Source organism: Phymastichus coffea, unplaced genomic scaffold, assembly GCF_024137745.1.
Source record: "Phymastichus coffea isolate CEN01 unplaced genomic scaffold, Cenicafe_Pcof_1.1 PCOF00007, whole genome shotgun sequence".
Classification (NCBI taxonomy): Eukaryota; Metazoa; Arthropoda; class Insecta; order Hymenoptera; family Eulophidae; genus Phymastichus; species Phymastichus coffea.
Genome location: NW_026706818.1, coordinates 2,091,679 through 2,113,987, shown reverse-complemented (window position 1 = coordinate 2,113,987; position 22,309 = coordinate 2,091,679). Strand labels below are relative to the sequence as shown.

Sequence of the window (22,309 nt, the reverse complement as noted above, 5' to 3'; positions counted from 1 at the left end):
AGCTGGCGCGTAAGCGCCTTGCTGCCCCCTTGTTTTTTTTCTTTTATTTTGTTTAACGTCGCTCTAATTATACTCCATCAGTGCTAATCAGCAACGGAGGATTGCAATGTGTTTAAGAACAAAGCACATGAAACTTTTTACAGTGGTGTACAGTTTGTACAGTGGTCATATCAATTAGCAAGGTTTGGGAATCAAACCCGAGAGAGAGAGAGAGACAGACAGACAGAGACAGAGAGACAGAGAGAGAAAGAGAGAGAGAGAGAGAGGGATGCGTGACCTTATAGATAGGCCGAAGAAGGTGTGCTACTACTAGGAGATCTGTTTCTTCTCTCTTGAAGTTCATCATCCCCAGGTAGTGTTGCTGCAGCAGATCGGCCAAATCACATAACCTCGAATTTGTCCATATCACACCAAAGCAAGACACTCTGTCAGGGCAGATTCTAAGGCAGCTCAACTGTGCTTCTCTAGCTGATTGATATACGAGGGTGATCCGATAAGTACTTAGCCTACAAAAGAAAAACGAAAATTTTGGAAAAGTGGCGTTTTATTTTTCAACATAGTCTCCTTTTAGTTCGATACACTTGGCCCAGCGATGCTCCAACTTCTTTAACCCGTCTGAAAAATACGTTTCCTCGATGTCTGAAAAGTAAGCTTCCGTGGCAGCGATTACCTCCTCATTCGACTCTAATTTCTGCCCAGCGAGTGACTTTTTCAAGTTTGGAAACAAAAAGAAGTCGCACGGGGCTAAATCTGGAGAATATGGTGGATGGGGCAGCAGTTCGTAGCCTAATTCGACCAATTTGGCCATGGCGACGGCGGAGGTGTGAGCCGGTGCGTTGTCATGGTGGAAGAGCACTTTTTTCTTCGCCAAATGGGGCCGTTTTTTCTGCAATTCGACTTCGAATCGGCCCAATAATTCGGCATAGTATAGCCCTGTGATCGTTTTGCCCCTCTCCAGGTAGTCGATGTAGATCACACCTTGTGAATCCCAGAAAACGGTGGCCATCACCTTTCCGGCCGATGGGGCAGTCTTCGCCTTCTTCGGAGCACTTTCGCCGGGTAAAGTCCACTGTTTCGACTGTTCCTTGGTCTCTGGTGTATACCAGTGGATCCATGTTTCGTCGACTGTCACGAAACGACGCAGAAACTCCTTCGGATTGCGTTCAAACAGCGTCAGACATTGCTCTGAAGTTGTCTCAAGGTTGCGCTTGTTGTCGGGAGTGAGCAAACGCGGCACCCATCTCACCGACAGCTTTCTCGTACCCAAAATTTCATGCAGGACATGACCCACGCGGTCTTTTGAGATGCCTATGATCTTAGCTATCTCGCGCACCTTCAATCGTCGATCTGCCAATACAAGATCGTGAATTTTTGTTACGTTATCCTTCGTGGTAGCCGTTTTCGGAGCACCTGGACGTGGCTCTTCATAAATCGACGTGCGACCACGTTGAAACTCGTTAAACCAATTTTTGACGGTCGCCATCGAAGGAGAAGAGTCACCGCACACAGCGTCCAAGCGCTTTTTGATTTCGCTGCGCGATTTCCCTTCCAAAAACAAGAATCGAATCACCGTCCGATACTGCTCTTTTTCCATTTTTCAAAAATCAACGGACACACTTGTTTTCACACGCTCTCAAAAATAAACTACAACTCCGATCCGGCTGAAATCTTGACAGTAACCATCGAGAAGGTTGTACTACGTGATAGAATATTTTTTTTGCGAGAGTGGCGCCATCGGGCGGTGAGGCTAAGTACTTATCGGACCACCCTCGTACTTTCTGATTCTCTTCCAAGCCTCTGTCTCTACTAGCTCTCACAGACTTCTTTACTAAGTTATTCGCTGGTTATTACTGACTGCCTGTCTGCCACGGGCTTCTCGCGGTCACCCGCTTTGCTCTTCCATATTTCAACTTAACCTTATTTCTTGGAGGTATGCAGCGCAGCGCTTATCAGTCACGCACCGCACGCCTGTCCTGACCTCTCAAAAGTGCATACGTTGTCTCTCTCTCTTTACTTTTCTCTCTTTCTCTGCGCTCCTCATCTTCGGACCGGCGCAGTCCCGCTCGTCAATCCTCGGCAGCTGAAACCAAAGGCCAAAGGTTAGGCGCATCCGAATATGCGCCTATCACTGGCCATCATGCCTCGCCGAGAGGGAGAGAGGCAGACGAAGAGTACGCATATTGGTCGTCCCCGTCACAAATACGGACCATAATTCGAACGTGAGATCATTACAAAAGAAAAATCTACCAATGCTGACCATATCAAATAGCGAAATAAATTGAAAAACAATGTAGTGACAGTAATAATTCGACGTATTATGATCTATAGATGTACGTGATCGCTAAGACTCTATGCGTATTAAAAAAAGACAGGCAGCGAGAGTAAAATAATCGACATAGTTAGCTCAAGAAATTTAAAAATTTTGACGAAATATGCTGATGACGTCACGACCAATAGATGAATTAATAGAACTTGTAATTTCGATCTGTACGGAGATATAGATAAGAGTAGGGGGGATCTGTCTCGTCAGTTAAACCTGACCGTTCAAGTGGAGGGTGAGAGAGAGTAAATAGTGAGACTGTAGATGACCACCGAAAGACACTGCCCATTTCTGAATTTATACATCGACCGATTAACATAACTGACTTCTCAGAAGAAGAGGAGGGCGACGATCTTCTTTCGAGGAAAGACGCCGCTCGTCCATTTTACCACTAGACATGCTACCGCAAAGTTGTAGAAATTTGCTAAATTTTAGAAGACGAAGTTACCACGAACTCAAGTAAGTAGATAAAGTGCCGCTTGCCGCCATGGATTAAGTGTGATGAAGTGCATAATTTGTCACGCATTTGATTTGCCGTGACGCGTAAGCCCGTCGCCATTGTACACCGAATGTTCGACTAAACTGTGCTGACCATCCGCCATTGCCGAGCGTATTTCAGACTTTGATAACACAGATAAGTGAAGAGTATCCGTTATTTTCGCCTCGGTGACCGATTTCCTCTTGCATGCTGATTTTTATTTTTAGCTGAGGACGGACTTATAGACGGACGGCGGAGAACTATTTAAATTCCCATACGTAAGTAACCGTATTCCATCGGACCCCTAACTCGCAAGAAAAAATTGCTACCCTTGTTATTCAGCATTTCAACAACAATAAAAAAGCATTAGGAAGGACGACCATTGCTCGGTGAACAACATCGGAGCCGTCTCGAGGAGTAGAAAAGGCAAAAAATTGAAATTAAAATTTTGCCCACTCGGCGCAGTTGCACTATGGGCAAAGTCGACTGCGCCGACTCCGACTCGAATCCTCGACGATCATATCCTGGACCGGTGGTCTGGCGCCCCTTTAAATCTAGTTAAGGGAACGAATCACCCGAGCCCCTGTGGCGAAGAGATTTCGTGCGCACGTTATAAACCCTTGAAACCTCTTTCTCCATAGTGTATTTAAATTTTTTTCTATGATGAGTTTTTCCATCGATTTACTATTATTAAACAATGAAAGATGAAAACTCTTATTTCAATAAAATTTATTCGTAAGGACTTTACCTTATAAATTTCAACAGTCTCCATCCTTCGTAGACACAATCAAATTACAATATCTATGCATTAATTAAGTTCGACATAAAAATTTATTATGAAATAAAGATAGCATACCAGTTTTACGTTTTTTAATAATGTGTGTAGGAGGTATCTTGATTACATGTATGCAAACATAATCCGAAATTAATTTTATAAAAAGATACTACTTTTGGTTTAGCAGTATGAGTTATCTAATTTCATTTCCAAAGTTGCGTTCAGTGATCTTCGAAGTTATTGTATACCAATTACAATTAAATTCCATTGAGATATATAACAGATATTCAAATATTTATATATTTGTGTATAACATTATATTTACACGTAATCTATTGCCAGTCAAAGATGTATTTCAAATAAGAGTAAAGACAAGGGAAAAAACTTATTCATATTCTTCCAATTTTTAAGCCAGATACCTCTAATCCATTGGTAACAATGTACGTTGCTGATTTGGCGGACTTAAAGAGTATACAAACAAAAGTAGTGAGACCACCTTCGATCATTGAAAATGTGTAAGTTTTGTGCATGAATTTGATGATAATATAGTTATACAGAAAAGCATGTTATATTATTTTAGCTTTAATATGTATTAATATAATTATTGCATAACAATAATTTTCATGAATATTAAAGAATATAAATCTGATTAAAAAAACATTTTTCTGTTATCAAGCATATGACCTCTGTTCAATTGATACCATAAATATTAAAGTCCAAGGACTTCCATGAAATACCAATATTTTTGTTTAAATCACATTGCCTATAAAATTTGGTTGGTCGTCAAAGACAAAGTGACACATTTTTGGTGGAGTCATAGTAATACAGGTAATACAGGTAATTTAAACTCAGATGGGGTTTGCCCAGCAATAACTGAAGTGGGCCCCTATCAGACGTGCCGCCAGAATCAGAACAAGACCCAACATCAGAAATATGCGAAGACGATATTGGCGGAAATTCATGAAGTACCATCGACCGAGAAACCAGGAGTACCTCCGGCAAAATTGATGTGGATATTAAGGAACCCGCAAGCCCTATTGAACCAGTCATCTCAGATGCCTCGAATTGGGGACTTGGCGTAGAAAGTCATCAAATATATGCGCCAACAAGAGTAAGGTTTTCGTATACCAGAGACCAGCAAAAAATGGACCGTGTTTATGGTCGATAATGGATCAGCTATGAACCTTATTAAGTTTAGTACATTAAATTGGACCATGAGGTTTGATCCTAGGGAAGTTACTACTTTCAGTGGCATTACGGCTCACACCGTTCCAATCATAGGTACGGTGATAGTGACTATAAATGGAAAGATTGCAAAATTTCACATAGTATGGAATAATTTTCATATCGAAGAGAACGGAATGTTAGGGAAAGATTACCTAATTGATACAAATGCTGTAATTTCATATCATCATAGTAGCCTAATGGTAAATGGCGATGTAATGAACCCGCTATTAGTTTTACCGAATGATGTCCCTATTAACTGATTACAAGACGATCTGATACAGACTATGAGTATCAGAGCTCGTGAGGATGATGTATCGGATACTGAAACTGCAACGAACCTAGACCGAGGAATAGAACAACTCGCTTGTGAAAGAAATGCGAGTAGTAAGACTACAGATAGCGAAAAAGGACTACTGGTCGGCACATTAAGATACACCTTAGCGCCGAGGACTCGTTAGGTCATACAGATTAACCAGGTGAAGAGTTCACTCGCGGAAGGGTATTTACCTAGTATAAATGTGGCCGACGATAAAGTCTTCCTTGGAGAAGGTATAGTTATCAATGATCATGAGACCTGTAAGATTATGGCTATCAACACCTATGATGAGGTGAAAGTAACGATAGAAGTGGACCCGAAGGAAATTATTTCATTCGAATATTATAAATCGGAATTGTTTAGCGACATAAATTCAGACCAGAAATGTAGCCTTTAGAAACCAGCACAGGCTATTGATCAATCCAAGAAACAACGTGATCAATTGTTGCAGTTGATAAAGACAAGACACCTTAGCTCGAATGATCTCAAGAGTGTTAAACGTTTATTGAAAAGATATCCGAATATGTTTCTACTTCCTGGAGAACCCTTACCGTGTAATAATTTAATAGAACACGAAATACACTTGGAGAATAGAGTACCATTCAATACCAAGCAATATAGGCATCCACCCGTGCACCGGAAATTTATATCGGACCAAATCAAGAAACGTCTAAGGGAAGGAATAATCAAAGAGTCTAACTTACCCTATAATTCACCGCTCTGGATTGTTCCTGAAAGCCCCGCGGGCGATGGCACACCGAGATGGAGGATGGTTGTTGACTTTAGGGAATTAAATAAAAACACAATTGGTGATGCCTACCCTTTGCTTAATATTGTTGATATTCTAGATCAGTTGGAAGGTCCGATGTACTTTTCGACGTTCGATTTAATTAGTGGATTTCAATAAATTCCCTAAAGGGTTAAGGACAGAGAAAATACGGCATTCTCGACCTTTGATGGACACTTTCAATATATCAGAATGACGGAAGGACTAATGAATGCGCCAGCAACCTTTCAACGAATGATGAATGCCTTGCCGCGAGGACTATTAAATGTAGAAATGCTAGTGTACCTGGATGACGTGATAGTTTACGCTAAAAATTTACATGATCATGAAGTTAAGGTAGGAAAATTATTCGAAAGACTTTCTAACTCAGGGTTAGTCTTACAACCGGACAAGCTAAATTTCGTACGTCGAGACGTAAAATTCTTGGGACATATTGTCAGTGCTCGAGGAGTCGATTTATTTATTTATTTAGGAGTCGAAAGAAATTTCCAACGCCCAAGGAAGTAAAAAGAGCCAGGTCTTTTTTTGGACACTCCGGATATTACCGACGCTTTATTCAAGACTACTCGAAGATAACCAAGCCCCTTAGGGATTTAACAAAGAAGGACCAAGCATATAACTGAGGACCGCCGCAAGAAGAAGCTTTTTAAAAGCTCGAGCAGATGCTTTGTGAGGCCCCTATTCTAGCTTTCCCTGAGTTTTATATACGATGAATCAGTTTAGACCCTATCTCTTATGCAAGAAGTTTACTCTGATTGCTGACCATGAGCCATTTTATGCATAATCGCAAGGACCCAGGACAAAAGCTTATGAACTGGATGTTTAAGTTCACAGATTAACAATGCACATTAAAGTATAAACCCGGAAAATTAAACTGCAATGCAGACACACTGTCCAGGAATCCAATTAATTTACAGGAATGTTTAGATGAAAAGATTCAGAAAGAGAAAGAGCTGAACGAAAATATTCCCAAAATTCAGGTAATGATGTTAAGACATAAAACTGAAGAAAAGGAAACGGATGAAAAACCAACGCTAGGAGAACAGTATTCAACTAGTAAGCGTAAGAGGGCTCATATGATCTTGAATAAGCCAAGGCCGAAAGGAAGACCTGTCGAGGGCAAAACAATTAAGGAAAAGCCGAATTTAGATCATAGTACTATCGCTGAAAGGACCAGTAGTAAGAAATCTGTGATAACGACAGACAATACCTTCCAACTACCGAATGAACCCAGACCCGGCACTTCTGGACTTGAATCGGAAGTCAGGAAAGGGACCAAGATGAACGAAGATAAACCCTTACCCAAGCGACTGAAAGTGTTGCGAAAGACTACGTCGGATGCTACGACAGATGACTCCGGATTGAAACCTAGTAAATCGGACAAAGAAGCCCCGCCTAAAGCTAAAAGGTAGGAGGAAGTATCGCCGACTGATGAATCTGCCGTCGAAGTTGCCATGAAAGACGTTCATAACAACAAGTTTGCTAAAGACTCGTCTTTTGGGCAATATATTCCGAGTGGTCGACACAAATGAGTGCAAGACATCTTAGATCGATTGGAGAGGGAAAGCATGTATGTCAGTGTTTCGGACTCGGATAGCTAGATTGGCGTAAAACGAGCAAGTTCCTCTCGGTGATCCTTATTATCCTCAACTAGAATGGAGGATAAAAATTTGAAAAACGTTCAACATAGTACAGATGACAGAGTTCCAATAGAGGACACGCGACGTAGTGGGCTAAGAAAAGGGACCGAAACGGAACCAGGAGAGAACTCAAGTGATGAGGTTCAGAGAGATAAATAAGAATCTACTGAACAAACGGAGTTAGAAGTTAGTGGACCTCAAACTAGTAGGAGTTTCGGAGAAGATGATGTGTTAGCAGGAAACGAAACTGTAACTAAAAGATGTGAGGAACGAGCTCCGGCACAGGAGACTAGTTTATCGACGAATGAAGTGTGGAAATCGGCAGAAAAATTCGAAGCCAGTTATGACGGCATAAGAGTTTGGATAATGAGATATACCATTGGGATGACATTGCCCTTGTACGAGACAATCGAACTATAGAAATACTTTCTCATTTCTCAGATGGGGACGAGCCCCCGCCAGAACTACAAGAGACACTATGGAACCTTGATCCATATGATGAAATAAACGATTCTAATGAAGTAATGCCGAATAGAATAGTAATAACGAAGTTAGTAGAAGATTCGCAAAAATTGATGGAAACCCATCTACAGCACGGCGGTGATTCGGACACAGACCGATTGGATGAATATGAAAACCAACATCGCTCAGACATGACTGAAGGAGTAAGTCCAGAGAGAAGTAAGGAAGTCAAAGAAGCTTTAAGGCAGTCACGATATCGAGAGATATCAGTAATCCCGACTATTAAAACAGGAATACTTGGGGCAGAAGTACCCCCAAAGTGCCGATAAAATTTTTTATACATCGAGGCGGTGGATAATTGAAATTTTGCATATCTCTGTTATTAACAAATATGTCAGCTGTTTTAAATGTATAAGAATTCAAGAAGAAGAAAAATCATAATAAAAAATTTTCTGAAAGTATTAAAAAACTCTTTTGTATTAGTATCTTATCATTTGTATAGCTGCTGATATTCAAGAGAATTATACAAATATTTCTCTTATTTATGAAAAGTTGAATTTCATTTAAAGAATGGTGCTACTCTTGCAGTTGACTTGAAAATTATTAATACGATTTTTGGTTAATGTCACGTGCATCCGCTTATTTATGGCCGTATTGTGACGCTTGCTCAACTATTTTGCTTAATGTCGATGATTGAAGATCTTTAATAAGTGTGAAAAAAATTACAAAGAATGGTTGTCATCGAAAAGCTGTTCAAGAAAAAATGCTCAAAACTTTAAAAGCTGTGTGAATTCACCATTGCTGCCACTTATGAATAAGAAAATTCTGTTTCATATTACCTCTTCAATTACATCTTTTATTAGGAGCAATGAATGTAAATTCTTTGTAAAATGTCAGCGGAATTTGAAAGTATTGCTTTGGCATGAGCTAATAAATGTAATATAACTAGAGCTTGTACTTGTAAAAATGCCTTCATGGGAAATAACTGTACTAAACAATTAAATTTAGTTGATATTTTGGATTCAATCAAGTACTTAGGCGTCTTTAAATATGTTACAGTATTAAGAAAGATAAAAAAAGTTGTTAATAGGTGTGTGATGAGGGTAAGCAGTTTGCTTGCTCTTTGTCTGCTGTCCCTCAATTTTCACTGCTCTCGGCAAAGTATAGTGGTCAGCGTTGGGCGCATAGAGAAAATGCACCTAACTTCTAGCCTTCGTTTCAGCAACCGATGACTGCTAGACGATAGACGAGCCCGAGCAAGCCCGAAGAAGAGCGCCTCGAAGAAGTAGAAAAGAAGAAACAAAAGAGAGAGAGAGAGAGAGAAAGAGAGATTGATTAATTAATTGGAAAATATTTTTTCACTATATACAAAACACAATAATAATTACACATTACATCAATACATTTTTCTTTTTCCTTGTTCGATCAAGATATCTATTATAACAGTTATCACAGCATATATGCAATTAAAAATAGAAATCATAAAAATATATACATTTATGAATGCACATAGATTTATCTCATTTAGTTTAAAGTCACAACTTTATAGTATCACAGTATTAACAGCATTAATAATAATTAACATATTTTAAGAGACTAGTTATCAGACTAGAAATGATAGTTTTCAACAATTCATTTAAGCCATGGCCTTGAATATAACAAGATCAAGATCAGTAGAAATTGTTCAGGTCCAGAAATGCAGTCAGAGAATTTATAGAGACTATGTTGTCAGTCTTCCTTACACTTTGAGGGTTAGGATATCTCAAAAACCTGACGTGATGGAACATTTCTGAGGCCAGGTTTATATTCAGCGTACTAAAATCCTTCGGAGATACTATAGATTGCTTGTGATATAAAATCTTGTAAACCTCTGTAAGAAGTTTGTATTAAATTTCAAAAGTTTATGGGCGAAATCATTTATTGGACAATTTTGTTGCAAGTGCTTATCTCTTACATTAGATTCAAAATTTAATGAGATTCAAGAAAGTTTCAAATAAAGTTTTCTAGGAATAGAAAAATCAATAACGTCTAAGATTCATATTATTTTTGAACAAGTTAAAGAATTCTACGAGTTAAGTTAGTAAGGTATATTGGTATTATTATTGCTATTGATATTATTATTTTATTTTTATTATTCTGTGACTACCACGATTATTATTTTAGATTTTGGATACTGTTCAGAGTAGGCAATGGAAGTTGTTCATTGCGATTTCAAGGCAAATTGGAACAATTATAAAGTATCTAAAAATAATGCCAATTACTTTGATAAATTTTTGAGGGCCATACTAGTTTCTAATATTTTGCATTTATGAAGAAATATTTGATTTGATTTCATAATTATGTATATATATATATATATATATATATATATCAAAGTTATGATGAATGTGTAGTCCTGTAATCGTCAAGTGAATATTAAAACAGATTTATCACAGCTTATAAATCAGTTAGAATAGTCAAAGCAACTTCTTACGTTGTATTATTAAGTATATAAGTAATCTGAAAAAATTGTCAAAAAATCGATTTGAGGTTGTTAAAGAAAAAGGGCCATCTCTACAATTTTAGTCGCTTTATAAAACATGTTCATATAGAACTAGGATACAGGATTAGCAATAAAATTTGAGGTACAGTGATTTTATCATTTAATTTTAACTAGACATACCGTGCCCCGTCTTCGCATGCAGCGAGTTCAGCCTTACCTTCCGAGATACCGTGTTTGGTAGACGAAACAGGAATAAGATTGGTACGAGTAACTTTCCATCGTGGGCTAACTCCATTTTTTTGAACTCAGGAGCTGTATATACCGCTGTTTTGTTGTTTGAATTGCAGAGCGGTAACCTATCTACGATTGACTTGCTTGAACCTAGCTCTCACCCGACGGGTCTGCAAAAATTGTGGGTATCTTAATGTCCTTGTCCATTGCTGCCCACGCTACCGTGACGCTTATGCAGCTGATCTGGTAAAAGCAAGGGCAGTGATGGAGAAGAAGGCTAGAAAGCAATCACGGGAGCCGCTGAGACTCCAAATTGCGGGTAAGAATTTCTAGGATTTGTTATGCTCTTAAGTAAAATATATTAAAGCTTTGAATATTAAATTAATAACTTAGATCTAAATTGGTAGCAATAATATCAGAACTAGGGGAAAAATTTCTAATTATAGATCAGACATGTACTTTTAATTTAATTTAAGATAGGTTAAGATTCAAATATTAAGGTATTAGATAAGTTTGCTTTATGCGCTGGTTGTCAGTTGCCAATCGCCAGTCGAGAAAGAGATTATGAAGGGGTTGGGCTATCGTGCGACTTTAGGCCTTGGTTTTATCACTAAAAAGAAGGTCGTATAATTGGACGGAGGGCGTGGGTTTTCCGCAAAGTTGAGGGAGAAGCCCTCTTGAGCTTGGGCCCTTTTCCTCAGAGATGGTTCTTAATCTATCGGTTTGTTCATCACAAACTGTAGTATTGTTTAATTTATTCCAACGTTTATTTTGCGTAAAGCATTTAATAACTTAGTAATAAGTACAATGTTTAATTATAGCGAAATAAGTTGAAAATTATCATAATAGGGATAAAATGTTTAATTTATTGTTAGCTTATCGATATATTATCTTGATAAATTTTATTCAGCCTTTCATAAATCGGAAGTGAATATAAAATATTATAAACTATAATATAATTTTAACTTGTTTCTAGTACAATAAGAATTATTCGTTGATTAGAGATCGCTGTTTTGTTTCATTTTGTTATAATTGCGTGACAGTAATGATTAATTTAATTAACTCGTTTAGAGAATTATCGTTTTGATAACTCCCACGAGCCACGCAATGGCCTCATCACGAAGTTGGCATCTTGGGTGCTAAATCGAGAGGAAAAGAATGTCGGGCACACACAATGATCACTCTCAATAACCTTTAACTATATTTATTACTGAAATGTTTTGCAATTATAGAGAGGCGATGCTGATTTACGCGTCATCCTCTGCGGCCGCGTGCCTTCGCTCGTGCTGACAAACGCACGGGGGGGTACGGTACAATTAATTGAGAGGAATTCAAAGGAGGATCTCGCCTTTTTCACCGTTTTCGCTGTGCTCGCGGATGATTGCGAGCACCTCGCCGACGCATCGCACACTCGCGAATAGAGAGAAAAAGAGAGAGACGACCAGACCTGACGAAGGCTGCTGGCAGGAAATGCTGCTGATACTGCAGGCAGGTAGACGGAAGGTCCAAATGAAGTCCTCAATGTTTTGGGCATCGCTGGAAATCCTCTCCTGGCCGCAATCTACTCAGCGTCGTATCGATTTTTTGTTTCTCTGCTAGACTATTCGGATTTTATAGCGCGCGCGCTCTTGGCCGTCACCGTCGTTTTTTTCTCCTCAAGATCTCGGCTCGAACTCTCTCCCTAACCACGCGCGTGCCGGCTCGAGCAACACCGGCGGCTTTGCTCTCGCGAGCGGATCGCCGCGGGTCGCTCGCTTACTCGCTACGCGCGACGCATCAACCTTTCTCTCTCTTCTCTTTGCTGCAGCCGCTCTCGCTCCTAATTGACTCCCAATGACGTTGCCCGTCACAGATATTGACCCTGAAATAAAGCGGTACGAGCATCGGTATCGCTTCTTGATTTTCACCACGCTCCCCAGGGTAACAGATAAGGAGCGAGCTGCGAGAGAGAGAGAGAGAGAGAGCAAGCGAGCTAAACCAGCCATTCCGGCCAGTACCCTGCCACAATTGTGAATTGGGTTTAATTCAGAAATTTCGTTATTGCGACAAAATTTTTTGTTGTTTCTTAGAATATACATTCAGTAATATTGTAATTGATAATATTTTTTTAATTAATCTTTAATGTTCTGTTTGATGAATTTAGTCAATTTTGCAAATGTTTAAATAATTTAAAATGATTATTTTTTTTCTATATATACTTCTTAGGTACATTAAAGTTTTTCCAGAGAAAAGCAAGAGCAAGAGAGCATAATTTTTTACGACTCTTTCCTATCAGATCATGACTTAACTCCGTGGGGTGTTCTTAGTGTATACAAATGTTGGGACTGTTTTTGAAAAATCATGATTTTTCCTATATTATTTTTCTGTAATATTTATTATATTTTCCAATATTCAGCAGATTTTGCAAAGAAGCCCACAACTGAACCAAAATAGATTTTGGCCAAAAATGACTACTTCACAAAATTAACAAACAAAATTATTCTGTTTCATGGAATCGATTTTGTCCCTACATTGGCAAGTATACAAGTAATGTATGTTTCAATCCACTTCGTCTACCTGAAACATAATACATAACACGTCATCCGTAAATCTCATAACTGGACCAATTGTCGTACCACAACTGCAACAGGACACCTCATCACCAATCTAGCCGTCTTAGCTCTACCAACGACAAACATCATCGCTAGAGCATCTATTTTTTTCTTGTCGGTTAAGTGAGGAATGTTTTGCCTTGTCTTTATCTTGTCACCACTCTGTAATGCTCATTTTCTCTATTATATGTCATTACTGTTGCGAATATGTAATCGGTCATCTTTAATTTAAGACTAAATTTTACTGCGATTCAATTAGCGTTATTCTCATTTTCATCTTCATTATCATTTTCATAATTACTCATTTTTAATCTTAAGTCGTTAACGTACGTTTAAGTCGGGTTACGTCATCTCGCGAATTTTCCGCGACAAATTTCCCCTTAATTTCAATTTCGTGTTCCTCATTATTGCGAGCACCACTTTCGCGCGCATTTAGATCTTCCCGCCACACCCTCTATAATAATTCGCTTTTCCTCGGTAGAGGTCACTTTGCCGAGTTTATCATAGCTGGTAGATTGCGCGCGCCACCGCGTCATTTGAAATTGCGCGCGCCCCTGGACCACTTGAACTTGCGCGCGAACTTTTAAATTATTATAGGCACCCCTATACTATTTTAAACTTATCTTGCCTATTTACTATGTCAAGTCGCGTGTGTGCCAAGTGCGGATTGATCGTGCGACGACCTTATCAACTCCTCCTCTGTAACTCCCTTTATCATAACCTCTGTATATTTCACCAAATTCAAGACCAATTCTGCCGAATTTAACTGCTGCCTCAATCGCTCGTTAAATGACGATACACCTCTAGCCAATACTGCCTTGGATATCTTCGCTACACCTACAGGACACTCCCCCTCTATCATCGCACTTACCAGGAAACGTCTTGCCTCACCAACTCAGCCATCACTGCTGCCGATCACCAAGGTTCATAGATCTGAGTTGCCTCCGACTACAGGTCGGAACACCAATTACTCAGCAATGTCTGAGGCACCTGAGTGGTTTCGCAGGGAGTCACAGCTTAACGCGGAGAGGCACGCGAAGGAAGCACAACTCAACTCTGAGCGCTTTGCGGACTCTGGACCAAAACGCAGGAGGAATTTCGCGAGCGTGATGTCCACTTTGCAGTAGTTGATGAGCCTGAAATCTTTGTCCATGGGTAGCCTGCTGAATTTCAAGGTTCTCTCTTCCAGGCCGCTACTTCTCTCCTCAATGCGCTGGGTTTTGGTGGAGCGCACAACCTGCCTGCGATTATTGCGACGAGGGAGTGGAATCCCTTAGCCACTGCTCGCTCTGCTGCGCCCACAAATCTGCCGCAAACGTCCTCTTACTTGAGCCAAGGTGCTCGACGGAAGTCGATTACCTTCCTACTGGATTCACCATCCTCTCGAGACAGAATCATCAAGTATTCGTCCAGTCTCCATGAGCATACTGCGCAGACCATCTTTGGCTGTGGAGGCGGCTTACGAGTCCTACTGCGACCAATTTACCCTAAGCCTGTTTTTGAGCTTTTATCTAAGACCAGAAGAGTGTGTGAGGATTTCGGATATGCGTAGCCTGTGGTACGAAACTTGCGGGTCTTCTGCCGTGCCACGCCACATTCGCAGCTCATTCTCATCGTCTCTGACGCTGATCTGCGTGATCTGCCGAGGCAGGTACCTCGACAACCTGTCGCACGCTCGGCGGGAGCTTGTGATCCTCTTCACTCTACGGCCGCACCATTCGCACCTCTTGGCGGTACCTACCACAATCTCCGACCTCCTCGCTCTGATCTTCATTCCCGACCTCTTGCAAATCTGCCGAGCCTAACTTTAGCTGCATCTGCCTCCTCCTCCCAGTCACTAACCCTTAACTTAATTCAAACCTCATAATATTCAATGGTCCCGGTGAATAATCCTGCTACCACCTCCACCCCCTGTCTATCATCCCTCACCGTGGCGCACATCAATATAAACGGCCTGAACGTGCCGTGGTACTTCTCTCTCCTTGAAGTACAGGCATATACAAATGCATGTGATATTATTGCCAATTCCGAAACTAATCTCTATAACATCATCTCTGATGACCACTTCGCTTTAGCCGATTATAATTTTTTCCGTTGGCTTCTATTCTCGCAACAGTCTTACAGTAAAATTCCTTGCTACCTCTGATCCTATATTGTATAATAACTCACCAGAATTCATGATAGCCGAAATCCACAATAAAAGCCACTTAAAACTTTTATTCGCAGTTGTTTACCGTAGTCCATCCGCTAAAATTCCATCCTTCTTCTTTAATACTATCTCATCCTTTCTTTCTCTCTTCAATGACGTTATAATCACTGGTGACTTCAACTCCACCTCAGATCTTCTTCACGTCCTAGCATTGCGTGACTTGATTGATACACACGTACTTCGGGTCGTTTCCACTGAGCCTACACACCATCCTATCACTGAAAGTGGTGTCGCTACACATACAGCGCTATACCTTTTCATAATAAATCCCTCAACTCGTATTCTTTGTTTCACCAAATCTCTTTCGTCATTTGTACCGTATCACGACCTAATCAAGCTTTCCATACTCTTCTCCTCGTCTCAAGAACAACCAAAAACCTTTGCCTCCCGCTCTCTCTATCGTGTTGATAAAGCGGTCCTGAATTCCCTCATCACCAGCAAGCTCTTGGTCTCCCCAGGCTACCCGGATGATTTACGTCCTCAAGACACTCTCTCAGTTAACCGACTTGAGCACACTTTCACCCTGGCAGTTTGTGGTGCTTTTGACGAGCTTGCTCCTTCTCATCTGGTCACCATCTTCACGAAAAAAAAGCTCTGGGTAACTGATAAGCTACGTGCCCAAATGCGGATCCGTGATGCAGCCTACATACGCTTTCAAGCCTCCGGCTCATCCTTGGCCCTTCAACTATATCGTTCCCTAAGAACTGCTATTTAAAACGAGCTTGATACAGAGAAAAATACCGACATCCGCAATAACATTGAGCATGCCAATAGCTCAAAATCCAAATGGAGGTCCCTCCATGATATCGGCCTAACCAATCGGCTTTTGCCCTCTTTGCACCACTGCTGTTTTTCTCAGCTGACGAACTCAATAAACACTTTGCCACAGTTGTCAACAGATCTCCAGCCCTGACCCTTACTACGTTTAACAATATCTGTAGTTCTCCCTTGCGTTCTAGAGGCAAAGGTTGTGATGGACTCACGGGAGGGATGCTTCTCCTTGGACTTGACACTTTAGCCTGCGACCTTACAGAAATATTCAACAAGTCTATTGAAACATCCACTTTTCCTGAAATGTGGAAGCGCACCCTTATTCGTCCTCTTTCCAAAGTCAGATCACCCCAGTCCCCTTCTGATACTAGGCTCATTGCGCAGTTGTCTGAACTCTCAAAAATTTTCGAACGGATATTGCACCGACAATTCTCTGATCATTTAGAAGCTAATGATCTTCTAGGCCTTAAATAGGCCGGTTTCCATAAGGGACACTCCACTGAGATCGCCTTGGTGAGTATCCTTGATGACAATAAGTTTGCTATTGATAGGAGTCAAATTATCATCCTTGTCCTCTTTGATTTTTCAAAGGTCTTCGATGGTATTCCTCATGACTTGCTTATTGCTAAGATCAGAGCTTGTCATGTTGGTGACTTCATCTTACGATGGTTCTTTAGCTACATAGCCTACAGGGTGCAGGCTGTCATTGACCTTGAGAACTCCGTTTCTCAGTAGGTACGTGCTCAGATAGGTGTCCCGCAAAGAAGCGTCCTTGGTCCGCTATTGTTTGCCATCTTCATTAATGACTTCCGACGAGTGCTTTTTTTCTGCAAGCACCTAATTTATACTGATGATACCTAGATTTACCATCACTGCTTCCCTTCCCAGATTGTTGAGGGGCTTGCGAAGGTTCAATTGGATGCTCAGACGGTAGCGAATTGGGTGCGAGTAAACGGTTTCCAACTTAACGTCACCAAACAAAGGTCATGATCGTTGGTAGCGAACTTCATGTCCTCTCTATTAATCTAAACTCATTGTCCAGGCTTAAGGTTGATGATGTTGAGATACCATTCTCATCATCGGTCAAAAGCCTTGAACTTACTATCACCTCAACTCTTCAATGGAAACCTCACATCTCCGACATTGTTAAGAGAGTTCACCTTGGCCTAAATTCCCTGAAATTTTATAGAAGGTCACTCACCATCGAGACAAGGAAATACCTGGTGCAAACATTGATCTTTCCTCATTTTACATATGCCTCCATAGCCTTCATGAAAATTGATAAATCCAGAACCCTGGCCCTTCAAAAAGCTTTTAATGCTTGTGTCCGATTCATCACAGGCTTTATACCATTCATTCCCACACCAAGCATTGACTCCCATGTCACCTTTCATAGATTGCGTCTGGGCTGGCTATCTCTTAAGAGTCAGCGCAACATCTCTCTCATCCTTCGCACATACAAAACTGTATGCTGTCAATATCAGAGCTACCTTACAACATACATCAAAACCCCAAATCCTCCCAATCTTAAGCACTCCTCCCGTAATCCCCCCATAGCCTTCTCCTATTCCGCTCCAAGAACTCAGGCTTGGAGGTTTTCGGCGGCGACTTATGGCATATATCTCCTCAACCAGTTGGCCATCACCGAGTTTGATATTACTCGCTACGCTGTGCTCAAGCGCTGGTTGTATGGCTACTTTATGGTGATCGAACAGCTCCTTTTTCGCCACAGGGCGGACGCCGAACACTTCACAAATCTTCCGTTGCTCCTGAAACTCCCATCTATCCCTCTTTCTTTCAACGTCTCTTCCTTTACTTCATCATCAGAGTATCTCCTATCACCTGGTCGTTACCTGGTCTGCAATTTTCCCCCATTCAACTCCTCGATGTAACACCCACCCTTACTTCCACTTTTGATCCATAGTCTACTTTCACTGTCACTTTTTCATCTTTCTAGGCTTCATGAACTCATTCTTAACTTGAATTTACTTAACCACCACGTATATTAACTTGTTCGCTAGCTCCAGTTACCCTCTTTGGCCGGTGATCTTACTTAGCGCTTGTTCTGGCCTCTTGAGCATAATGTGTTTTATTATGTTTGCCTGTTGACAACTAGTTACTTAAACTCATCCTATTTCATCTTGTACGCCACGATTTGTGATCTCACCTTATCTCGTCTCCTAACCTTTTCTAAATCAATTTAGCTTTATCCTCTCCACCTCATGCGAATATTGTATTATTTTTATTTCTATGTATGCGTCATAATCTCACAGTCATACTCTTTATTTATTATACTTATATTCATCTTAAATTAATATTTAGTTGTATAAAGTTACTGCCTATTACTGCGCTCTAACTTATTGTATCTGCTTTGTATTTTGCTCATAGCCTACGGGGTCATACCCCACGGCTCAATAAAGCTTATCTATCTATCTATCTATCTCTATCTCTCTCTCTCTCCTTCAACAGGCTATAACTGTGTATAGTAGAAAGAGTATGCGTTTCTAGCAGCGTGCACTCTCCTTTTTTCAGGTCCGCAAGGTTTTCCCAATGTATAAGATTTACGAGTATATTTTTTTACAATATTTATTACATAATAATATATCACACGTTGAGCGTTTCAAGCAAAATCGATGTAACCCTTTCATTAACGATTTGTGTGCAATTTTGGGTGGAGTTTCCCAAATAGTAGAAAACTTGTAGGAGGAACAAAAATTGTTCTGAGTTTAAGAAAATTTTTCAATAGTATACCAGTCTCCAAAATTAAGACTTAAACCAACATTTCTTTTCGTTCCTTATCATGTCAAGTGATTTTGATAGTTAAAAAGTGTATTTTAATTGTGTGTCTATAGAGCAAGTTGTTGAAAAAAACAAACTAAAATATATATAGAGCAAATATCATTGAAACAATGAATGACATGATTATATTCATGCTCAGTGTAAGTAATAATATAGTTATTATTAATCTTTCAACTTTGTAATTTAATTTTTATATCATTTTTTTAGACTCCCCCAAACCTGCTGGGAGGAAATCCTACAGCAGTTTTTTATAATTTATTAGTTGGTATTTATTGGTAAGTGAAGCCGCCGGCGTTGCTCGAGCCGACGCAGGAACGATTAGGGGAGAGAATTCGAGCCAAGATTCAGAGTTAGACGGATCGTTTGACGGCCGAGCGTGCGCACGTGTAAGAGAACAAATTAGACAAAGAAACAGAGGATAATTAGAAGATAGCAGCAAGGAATCCACATCCGAGCCTGCCATGAACCTGCCTGCAGTCCAGCAGTATTTCCTGCCTGCGGCGGAATTACCAGCAACAGTTCTTGCCAGCAATTACCAGCAACAGTTCTTGCCAACAATTACCAGCAACAGTTCCTGCCAGCAACTTCAGCAACAGTTCCTGCAGCGGCATCAGCGGCGATTCTTGCGAGCAGCCTCACCAGGTCAGGTCCTCTCTCTCTCTCTCTCTCTCTTTCTCTCTATATTCGCGAGTACGCGAAGCGTCGGCGAAGTAATCGCGATCTTCCGCGAACACGGCGAGTTGCACGATTATACCAAGTCCCCCCTTTGTACTCTCTCAACTCTTTGTACTATGCCTCCGTGCGATTTTTCGCACGAGCGCCGGCACGCGGCGTTGAGGACGACGCGAGTTCACGCGTCGTCCTTTATTGTTAAAGTCGAGAATAAATATTGTTAACGGTTATCGCGAGTGATTATTGTGTGCGCCTTACATTCCTTTTCTCTCAAGCTGAAGCCCAAAACGCTAATTTAGTGACGAGGCCCATCGTCATCGTTCAGAGGAGCGAAAGAGCCTTCCTTACGTTCCCCTTTAAAAATAATTTGTGATACCACGCTTGGGTACAGGCTTTTGCATTGCATGTGAGAATTACCATTCCCCATAATGCGTTAGATTTTTAATCATCAGTGTCACAATGTGAGAAGTAATTTTGAATACTCGTACAGCTCTGAAGTGCTTCTAAGTTATTGCTTTATTCCGTCCAATCTGATAGAATAGCTTGATTTTTTCCCTATCAGCCACTATTATATAAGGCATCAGCCATTTAACTTTAGTTAAATTAATTTTAAATCTTTTAAGTGTAGGTGTAGCACCTGCTGTTGGGCTAACTTTAACAACATTCATATCATTTTCTGATCTTGTAAGAATAAGCTCATGCTTGACATTTACAACAATTTTTCGATATTTTTCAGCAAATCCCAATAACATACTAAGGGGAATAGTAATGTCAAGATCACCATGATCATTTATCATTGTAACCGTGTTATTGGCGAACCATCTTGCATATTTAACAATTGAACTTTAATTGGGATTGAATGAAAGCCAATTCTTGATAAGGCTTGTCAAAACAACATTTATTGCTTTATCTATCTCAATTACATTAATTTCGTAACGTATTTCTTCAAATACATGACAGAGATCATTACGGATGAACTCGGTCATTGTTACTGGTGTATTTGCATCATCTTGCGTTAAGTCGCCCACATATTAGAATCATAATGCATGATAATATAATAAATATAAATCCTGATATTCAATTGCTATATAAATTTCATTACTATTGTTGAATTGTAAGGATGAATAAAGCTGATGTGCATAGACTACGTACGAGTAATGTTCATCATTTCCTCCATCACTCACTCTATTTTGTCTATTTTGTTACAAATAGCATAATATTTTCTTTCACAATTTTCAACGACTTTTATTCTCAAGCTATTCAGGAACTGCATGTTCTGATATGTGAGCAATCTGATAGCTCGCAGTTGACTGATCGCTGATTGACATTTTTGGCTTTAAATATAGCCTCGATCGACATTCTATTATAAATGATACCCAGTACTATATTGTTTTTATCTGTGCTCGCACTGTGATGACTTCTCAAAAGTTAACTTAGTTTTTTTATCAATTTACAAATTTGAAAATGATCGATGTTCCTTACAGTGACTAGAAGGTATATAACGTAAGAGGGCACTTCTACTCGTATAATCTTATATCCAAGTGGAACTGCTGGGAAAAATTCGTGTACGACGTGTGTTCAAAAAGTAAGGTGACTTTTCAAATTTCACGGGCAACGTACTTTCGATTATCGATTTTTTTGTTTTGTTATGTTGGTACACTCTTCCCGAACATCTGTACCAAGTTTCAAGTGTATAGCATTTTTTTTTTGGTTGTGAGAGGCGTAAAGGTTATAAGTGTTCTGCGTGCTCGGCGATTTCTTGCTATCGAAAAATATGGATCAAAGGATTTGCATCCAATTTTGTGTAAAAAATAAAATAAAGTGCTCCGAAACACTTGAAATGTTGACGGTGGCATACGGTGAAACTGTTCTGAGTAAAAAAAATGTTTACAAGTGGTACAAACTCTTCCAAGATGGCCGGGAAGATGCCAATGACGAGCCTCGCTCTGGACGCCCAAGCATGTCAACAACTAATGAAAACGTTCAAGCAGTGAAGAAAATTGTTCTGGAAAATCGTCGAATCACTCTCAGAGAAGTTGCTGAGGATGTTGGTATATCGCTTGGCTCGTGCCATGAAATTTTTTCTAACGTTTTGGGCATGAGACGTGTGTCAGCGAAGTTTGTTCCGAAATTGCTAAATTTTGACCAAAAGAACCGTCGCATGAGCATCGCTCAAAAACTGTTGAATGACGTCAACGACGACCCAGATTTATTCAAAAGGGTCATAACTGGTGACAAATCATGGGTATGATATGGCTATGATATCGAAACCAAAGTCCAATCGTCCCAATGGAAGAGCCCAGATGAGCCAAGACCGAAAAAAGCACGCCAAGTTCGATCAAATGTCAAAGTTTTGCTCACTGTTTTCTTCGATTACCATGGCGTGGTGCATCAGGAGTTCTTACCATATGGACGTACGGTCAATAAACAGTATTATCTTGAAGTTATGCGCCGTTTGCGAGAAGCAATACGAAGAAAATGCCCAGAATTGTGGAAAAACAATTCATGGCTTTTGCATCACGATAATGCCCCTGCTCACTCATCTTTGC

General features: G+C 40.2%; 1 protein-coding gene across 10 annotated transcripts in view; it reads left to right on the top strand.

Annotated features, from left to right (window-relative positions):
• Positions 1-22,309, top strand: part of LOC131669021 (inactive dipeptidyl peptidase 10) — a 1,674,792-nt gene that overhangs the window by 836,965 nt on the left and 815,518 nt on the right. For all 10 annotated transcript variants that reach the window (XM_058943594.1, XM_058943586.1, XM_058943627.1 and 7 more), the window contains one exon: positions 3,985-4,088. In XM_058943594.1, the coding sequence (XP_058799577.1) occupies positions 3,985-4,088 (104 nt within the window). The remainder of the gene's footprint in view (positions 1-3,984; positions 4,089-22,309) is intronic.